The sequence below is a fragment of the Sceloporus undulatus genome, chromosome 2 (assembly GCF_019175285.1).
Source record: "Sceloporus undulatus isolate JIND9_A2432 ecotype Alabama chromosome 2, SceUnd_v1.1, whole genome shotgun sequence".
NCBI lineage: Eukaryota > Metazoa > Chordata > Lepidosauria > Squamata > Phrynosomatidae > Sceloporus > Sceloporus undulatus.
Window position 1 is genome coordinate 291,742,664 of NC_056523.1, and position 9,280 is coordinate 291,751,943.

General features: G+C 40.2%; 1 protein-coding gene across 3 annotated transcripts in view; it reads right to left on the bottom strand.

Moving 5' to 3' along the window:
* The window catches only part of AP3B1 (adaptor related protein complex 3 subunit beta 1), a 217,981-nt gene that overhangs the window by 40,200 nt on the left and 168,501 nt on the right, over positions 1 to 9,280 (bottom strand). For all 3 annotated transcript variants that reach the window (XM_042448309.1, XM_042448311.1, XM_042448310.1), the window contains exons 23-24: positions 7,411 to 7,642; positions 2,449 to 2,533 (exon numbers count right to left, since the gene is read on the bottom strand). In XM_042448309.1, coding sequence (XP_042304243.1) covers positions 2,449 to 2,533; positions 7,411 to 7,642 — 317 coding nt within the window. The remainder of the gene's footprint in view (positions 1 to 2,448; positions 2,534 to 7,410; positions 7,643 to 9,280) is intronic.

Here is a 9,280-nt window from a genome sequence, read left to right on the forward strand (position 1 = left end):
ACTGTAATGTGAAAGGCTCCCTTGCAGATATTTGAAAAACTACATTTCATGCAAAATAAAGAACATGTGGGAGTTTAGTACTTAAATCTCATTACAGGTTCAACATAACTACTTATTTTGGTTGACTGTTTCTGAGACCAATCTGAGGTGTCTTTTGGGTTTTTGTATTCAAAGCCTGAAACAATTTAGTACTGGGTTTTCTAAAGAACTGCCTGCACGTTTGTGAACCTGCTCAAGTGTTAAGGTATGTGTCTGAGGACTGGTTGTATGACCCAGTGGTAGGAGCTCTTGGTTGTGAGTCCATAAGCTTGTTAATTTTGCCTAGCAATATGGGACTTTGCTCAAAAGCTTCAGAAAGGCTTTCTGCTTGAAAAAGCCTCTTTTAAGGATCCACCACAGCTTGAAGACTTCCTTAACTTGGTTGGGAGTGGTGCTAGTAACTGATAGCATTATATAGATGCTGCCTTAGTCTCCACAGTTTGGCAAACAGGAAGAGAAAAAACAAGCATAATTTCTTGGCATTTTGCAATGAATTTTGATGATGAGATCAAGAGAGCTGTGCAGCTGCATATATAGGATGATGAACATGGATGGTGACAGTTATTGCAGTGACTGCAACATCTGTATCTTGTTTCCTTCTTGCCAGAGGATATGTAGGGCTGCATATGGAACAATTGCAAGCCCTGTTGGGAGAAAGATGCAATAGCTTGAGGCTCATGTAACTACACTTCAACTTGTTAGAGAAGATGAAGACTTTTTTTGGAAAGAATGGAGCAAAATCTCCTGAAAGGGCAAAACACGGAAGATGCTTCTAGAGACAGATAGACTATCAACTATCAAGAATCATGTTTCAAGTATGAAGCTAAACAATAAATTCTAAGTTCCCCAAATCAGAAATGATGAGGCACAAGACAGGGACAACAGCCTTACTACTCAGAAGGCATGGAAGCAGTTATTCCTTGCTGAGAAGTGGACCGAGGGATGCAAGGGTCTGATATGGTGTCTTGAGAAGTGTGCTGTCTCCCAGGGGTGAAGATCAAGATATACAGTGCGCCCGCGTCATATGCGGGCATGCTTTATGCGGCTTTCAGCATACGCTGAAAGCCGCATGGGGAGAATGGGCAGCACATCCCATGGGGACAAATGGGGTGTATGCCCATGGTGCATGTGCGCCAGAATGCTGCTGTGTACACAAGCCCCATTCATTAAAATGGGGCTCGAGCATAGGCAGTATTTGCTTTACGTGGGGGAGTCCAGAATGGATCCCTCGCATAAAGCAAGGGTACACTGTAATAGAGATGCTGATTAAATTAATCAAGCCCACTGAATATTCCTCCCTAACTTCAGATCCACATTGGCACAAATGATACCACAACATATTGTAAGAGACTATGAGGCTCTGAGTATGAAGCTAAAGGATCTTGAGGTACAGGTTATTTCATCTTTTCTTCCTACTGACAGACATGACTCAGGAAAAGAGAGAAGAATACTAGAAGTGAGCAACTTAGCTCTTCAAATGATGATGTCAGGAAAGATTTAGTTTCTTGGAACACAGCCTGCACTTTCATGTGAAAAATTTACTAAGGCCCTCGCAGAGATGAATTATGTCCAAAAAGTCCAGTATATACCAGTGGCATCCCTAATGTGGGTGTCATCTGGGTGTGTATGTGTGTGTGTGGGGGGGGGGTGAACTGCCTTGCTCTCCCCCCTTGCCTGGCCAAACTGCTGCAGCCCCCACCTCCAAGCCTTCAGATCCCACATAGCTGCTGTCGTGCAGGACTCTGAAGGCTACTCTGCCCCTCCCCAGCAGCCACAGCTACTGAGGGGGCAGTGCTGTGGCCTCCAGAGGGCCTGTTTAGGGTCCAGTAAAGCTGCTGGGCAAGTAGGAATGCCCTTGCTCACTTGCTCAGCAGCTGTGCCAGTCCCTTTGGGAGTACCACACTGGATGATACTCCAGAGGGGGATTCCATACTCCTTGCACACCTATAGTGGCACCACTGGTATACACCTTTGTTTCCTGACACCATGAAAATTCTAAGAGTTGGCAAACTATAACATTTCTTCACAGATGGCATGCTGAGGGCATACATCCAACTGTTAGTCCTAACTAGAACACAGTCACTGAATTACGGAAACTAAGTAAGTGCTGGTTGGAATTAATAATTGGATTTAGGGCTATACATTTAGCAATTCAGTCTCAACAGAAGTCACATAAAACCAGCCAACTTGCTACATCTGTAAGGGCGCTTTTTTAAAAAGTACATTCACCCCTCCTATCTCGCGGATCTGAGATCCACAACCTCGAAAATCCACGGAGGGGCGACAGCCACTATTTCAATGGTGTAATTAAATACATTGGATAGGGCATAACAACAAATATATTATCCTCCATTTGTTTCTACTGCACATAAATGGTTCACTTTGAAAAGCCACTACAACATAACTTACCACAACAGAAAACTGGCAGCCTGAGTAGAATCACAGAAATCAATTCCCATTGTGACTGTAATAGATTTCCCAGGTTCAAGAGATTCTAGTAAAGAAAATATTTTGAACATGAATATAAAAACTGATACGGGTACAGATAAAACAAAATATTCCAATACTAAGCAAGTCTTTTAAAAACTGCATTAGGTCTGGCTTTGCACAGTTTTGGAACAAATACTGGTTGGTTTATTGAAAAAGTATTTGTTACTAGAATTATATAGAAAATTATTAGATTACAGTGACAATTAACTGACCTTTTGGGTTCTCTTTAGTGAGATGCATGTACATATGCATTTATCAGAGTCAGAAATGACACTGCAGATACTGGGATGACCTTGGTAAACTGTCATTGAAAAATTATCTAAAATGTATTTGCTATAAGTCCTAAATAAACTATGGTGTCTTATCAAAAATTATACCAACTGAAAATTTATGCATAACAAATAATGTATTGCAAAGGAATCCATGCATCTGAGGTAGCATGCTCAAGTTTACAGAAGTTTATGCTACCAACTTCTCTTTCAACTAATCTTAAAGGTGCAACAAAATCCCTTTGCCTAATGACTTTCTAGATCAACACAGTTATGGTGCATTACAGACTGCCGGATTGCGGCGGTCTGCTGCCGCCACCGGTTGCTGCGTCCGGAAACCGCATCAGCCAAACGGCGCGGTTCCTGGACACAGCAAAGAAGGAGCGTGAAAATCGCGCTCCTTCTTGCAGCCCAGAAGAGATGCCACAAGGCGCTAGTCATGCATTCGCGCGTCACTTCCACCGCGTGACGTGCGGACGCAGAGCATCCGTTACGTCAAAATGGTGGCAGCCATGTGGAACGGCCGCCGCCATTTGTTACAGACTCAGTCCATGCTAGGGTTAGTCTGTCCTAGGGTGCCCGTTTGTAACGGGCCTATGTCTTTTATATAATTTACCATATTATGACTTACTGCATATAAACAAAATAAACAAGCTTCATTGATATACCGCTTCATACCACCTAAACAGTGTCTAAGTGGTTTACAACTGTAAGCTAATTTGACCCAACAATCTGGGTACTCATTTTAGCAACCTCGGAAGGATGCAAGCCTAAGTTTGAGCCCTTTTGCTGGTCTTGAACTTACAACCTTGTGGTTTTGAGTGAGTGGCTACAGTACAGGCATTTAACCACTGCGCCACCGTATACTCATGTATAAGTCTAGAAATTTAGGTCAAAAATGCTCCCCAAAAACCTGAGTTGACTTACCCATGAGTCAATGTAAGTACTGTATCTTAACTCTTATTTAAAAGAAGGAACCATCCCCTGGTGAAAAGCAAGAATATAATCTGTCCTGAAAGCACTAACACCCCCTCCCTTTATTCCAGCAGTTTTCAACCTTTGTTGGGCCGCGACCCCCATTGTGGGAGAAAGTCCTGCACGCAACCTCCCTCATTGGTTGAGAAGCCAAGTGGGGGCGGGACTTTCGACCACCTACAAGCCCCAGCAGCCTTTCTGGCCAGAAGTCCCACCCCTACCTGGCCTCCCAACCAATCAGGGAGGCCACTGGTGAAGAAGGGGCGGGACTTATGGCTGCAAAGGCTTCTGGGGCTTGCAGCCCTGTCCTTGTCCCCTTATTCCCGCAGATGCCTGGTACCTGCGGGGAGAAGGAGGAGGCGGCCCCGGCCCTTTCCCCTTCTCCTCATAGGTGCCTTCGATGGCACCCGTGAGAAGGGAAGAGGATGAGGCGGCCCCGGCCCCTTCTCCTTGCGGTTGCCGGCACTAGCGCCGGCACCCGCAAGGAAAAAGGGAGGAGGGGGAGGCAGGGGGGAATCCCAACCTGGCGACCCCCAAGAAAGGGTTGAGCGACCCCCAAAGGGGTCGCGACCCCCAGTTTGGGAAACCCTGCTTTATTCTCTCCTCCGTCTAGCCTTAAGGGTGAGCACAAAGTGTTAAGCCTGCTGGAATTTTGTAAGTTCTTTGACACTGTTTTGCTTTGCTTCATCCTTTAGATCCTTTGTTATATGCTCCTAAGTTTTACCCTCGATTTATCCATGGGTCATAGCAAAATCCATAATTTTGGCCCTAAAATTTGCCCTTGACTTGTACATGAACTCGACTTATAGTCGAGTATATATGGTACTATTTTAAAAGGAAGCAGTTATACTTTATCAGAGGCTATTAAAGTCTTAGCAGACAGAAGTCCTTATTCTATCAATACCTTCAGAAACTAAAGCAAATTGTATTTACAATTTTAGATGACAATATCTGTATTCTATAACACATCTATTCATAGCTAAAATACCTCATAGTTTTACGGTGAAACAAATATGATTAACTAGTTTTACACAATAAACCATATGGTGTATGATTTCTAAAATGCATCTTCAAAAAATTTTGCTCAAAACTCAGTTCTGTATTATTCTTGGGAGAACTTATTGATTACTTTCATTATAAAGAAACCACTTACCTTCCTTTACACAGTGCAATCCTGGACGTGCCTAGCAAAAAGTATGCCCCATTAAGTTTAGGGCGCACATAAAATGATTGCAGTGCAAGCCTGATTGATCGCACAGAAGCTTATGTACTCCATGGTTGCTTACTTCTTATGTCAATGCACATACTAATTACAAAAGGAATTCTCATGTTATGTTTTACTAAAGGATTCTCATATGACCTTTGATTACTACTCAGTTTAGTTTACAATATTCCCCCCCCCCCTATATTTTGGGGAAATTATGGTTAAAATTATTTTCAATATATTCATTTATTTAATTTATATGCTACCCTTTTCCCAACAAGGGACCCAAGGAAGCTTATTTCATAAATTAAAACAAAATACAGCTAAAACACATTGATGTTATTAAGAACATTTAAGAAAAAAATTAAAAAAACTATCATATTACAGCACTAATTCTAAATTATTTTAAAGCATTTAAAACTAACTATGAGAGTAAAAGTACAGAACGCTTAAATTACCCAGTTAAATCAAACCAGCCTTGTTAAATACGCCTGATTCATTCATTTACAGATAAACCATATAAACATCAAACTGAGAGTAAGTTTGAAGTGGAACACCACAAACCGGGACAAAATGTAGGACAATTATAGGATAAAATTTAGCCCAAAATGTAGGACATTTAAGAAAAATGACCTTAAATGTCCTACATTTTGGTCTAAATTTTATCCTACAATTGTCCTGCATTTTGGTCTAAATTTTGTCCTACATTTTGTCCCGGTTTGTGGTAGAGAATTATGGCAACCTTAAACATGTGGACCCCAGAAAAGGGTAGGCAGGGAGGTTCAAGCCCCCACTGAAGACCACAGTTAAGAGCTCAGCTTCTGTGAAATGATTTGGCAAAACTGGATCACCAAGATTTGAGCAAGGAAAATTTGATCAAGGAATATTAGGGTAGTAGTTGTCACTGTGCCTGCAACCTATCCTAGGAACACTTTCCTGGAAGTAAGCTACACTGAGCACATGGAGAACACTTCTAAATACTCATTGTGCTTGTAAGAATTGCCATATTTAAGGATAGTTCAATGATAATGGATTAGAAAAGTAATCCAATCTCTACCTGCAATTAGGTACAATGAATAATAACGTGTTTGGCAATATTAAGCTTCCTCACCTTAAAAAACAGTTCTGAGCTCCCTGCTATTATCATATTTTATGACTGCTACCTTTGCCAAGCTACCCTTGCATAGGCACTGTGGGAACATGACCATATAATGCAGATTATCTGCCTTTTCCTTCCTTTCCCAACTTTTGAAATAGGAAAGCATTTTGTGAAAAGTTGTGGACATATGCCCATAACATTTGGTTGTCTTTTAAAATGACAGTACTCTATGTGATTCAGCAAACACAGCCTCAGTGCAAACTTCCAGAAGGTCCTCTGAGAATCCTCTGACAATAAAAGAATGTAGAGATAACAATGATGCAAAAATAACTATTAGTTTGCTTGCAGATCTTTAAAATCTTAGGAGGCTCACAATGGGAAAAAATGTTGCCCTCCTTTCTGACTGACTGGTTGTTTAGAACTTGTGGTGTAGCTGTTAAGATTAAACTTCCTCATAATATGCATGTTAAATAAAACCCAAAATGGATGACAAGATTAATAATTTTTGGAATGAATTAATTTCATTAAAATATATGAACCTATTCATTCTTTATTTTAATCTGAAAACTATCCGGATAATCCCCCCCCCCCCCCATTTTTGACTACAAGTAATACCTCTGTAAACAATATAGATGTGATCCTAGGTATTACTATTTTAACAGAAAATGTGGTACCTCAGGTAAAAATAACAAAAAATAGGGTTAGTATCCTGCACCACAAAAATTTAGAGCAGTTCAACATGTTTCAGAAAATGTTTTAACCAACACTATTAATATACACACATAAAATGAAACAACTAGGTCATGTATGCCTTACATAAGTATAAAATCTTCTAGAAACCACCTGAAAGCTTCTTCCAAAATGCAGTCAAAGTTTTTTCTTTTTTAGTTTTTTCTTTTATCAGTTTCCTTTTTTGATGGCAACACTTATATATTTAAGAAAGTCCCATATTCTACTGATGAGACAGTGCATGTATGGATGAGAAGCCATGGAATACTATTCTGGAGAGTGCTGTTCATCTATCTAAATCTAACCCATAAAATTTTATGGTTGATGATCACTATAATCTAGTTTACTTATTCAATTATTCAATGCTCATCTGTTTGACAATCTGAAATTAAAAAATAAAACATTTTCCCTGCCACTCATACAAACCAGGCTGTACATTAAATTTTAATGGAACTATGAACATAACCATGCATTAGATCATAATTCATTTATAGATATGAACCTTTGTCTAATTAAACTACATAAAACAACAGTCAAAAGATCTACCAACTTCCAGAATTAAAGATTTTTTTAAATAAACAGTTCTGAAGTAACAGTTTAATTACCTATTGAGTTAAACATATGCACTCTCATGCCAGCAGGCAGCTTTCTTTCATCTAAGTGGATATTCTCCATCTTCTGGTCACTGGTGTTTGTTAATGTCACTTGGACAGAAACCATTTGGTCATTATAAATGCATGGTTGTCTTGAGAAGTGATAGTGAGCTGCTAATCCTTTCCCACTCATTCGATGAAGGAGTTCATGAGTCTTCATTGGCACAAAGACTGGAGCACTGACCTGTTACATGTGTAATAAGAAATGCCATTGAAAATATACTATAAAGTTCTTAAGGCAGGTCAAAAAAGATAGTATGATCCAAGAAACCAACATTATATTCCATGCACAGCCAGAACATTAGGAGATTTTTGGAGAACTGAACAACCACCCTTGGAAGGAAAAATATCAAAGTTATATGAAAGTATTAAAGCACAGAAAGAAAGAAAAAAGACAGCAAATAATCGGGAGTGGATACTTCTCACTAATATGCTCTAAATCTGTATGGCACTGCTTGACATCTCTAGTTGTAGGATCAGAATGAGTTATGTTCAACAGACTGAAAAGCCATTGCCAGTCATAATAGACAACATTAGGGTAGATGGACTAATATTCTGCTAGTGTAAGATGGTTTCAGAACCCTCCATAAAATCCTTGGATGTTCACATCTCATTACATGTAGTGGCATAGTAAAATGGGGTCCTGTTCATAAAATAGCATACTTTTGGGGGGGGGGTTAATATTTTCAAGTTGTGGTTGACTGAGTCCATGGATAAAGAAACCGTGGATATGGCGGGCTGGCTATATATATTTAAAAGACATTAGTTCAAAAACCTTTAAAGGTGTAATGCTTTGAGTGGACCCTGGGAGACCAGCATTCGATTCCCCACTCAGTTAGAACAGCCCCATGGATGACCATGGGCAAGTCATATTTTTCAGCCTCAGAGAAATGCAATGGCTCAGAAAATCTGTGATAATTTAAAGACCCTCTTGGATGAACTGCTGTCAATGGTTTTAGATGTTTCTCACCCCATTCTAATATTCTGTTTCATTCTTCTATCAAACCCAGCAAAAGGAAGCCACCTTATTGCATAAATACACCTTTACTGACATGTTGTTCATGTACACTTGCACATTCTGATTTCAAATCTTTGAAGCAAAATGCATTCATGCTAACTTGACAGCCTTCACATCCAACATTCTTGCAAACAAGCTGGTAAAATGTGGGCTAGACAAAGTAACTGTTACATGGATTAGTAATTGGTTGACTGGCCGAACCCAAAGGGTGCTCAACAATGGCCCCTTTTCATCTTGGAGAGAAGTGACCAGTAGGGTCTCACAGGGCTCTGTCCTGGGCCCAGTGCTATTCAACATCTTTATCAATGACTTGGATGACAGAATTGGGGGCATACATATCAAATTTGCAGATGACACTAAATTAGAATAGCTAATACCCCAGAGGACAGGATCAAAATTTAAAATGACCTGAATAGACTAGAAAGCTGGGCCAAAGCTAACAAAATGAAATTCAATATGGAGAAAGGAAAGGTATTTCACTTAGGGCAGAAAAATGAAATGCACAGATACAGATTGGGGGACACCTGGCTGAACCAGACTACATGTGAAAGGGATCTAGGAATCCAAGTAGACCACAAGTTGAACATGACTCAACAGTGTGATGTGGCAGCTAAAAAGGCCAATGTGATTTTAGGATGCATCAATAGAAGTATAGTGTCTAGATCAAAGGAAGTAATAGTGCCACTATAGTCTGCTTTGATCAGGCCCCACTTGGAATACTGTGTCCAGTTCTGGGCACCACAATTCAAAAAGGACATTGAGAAACTGGAGTGTGTTCAAAGGAGGGCAACTAAAATGGTGAAG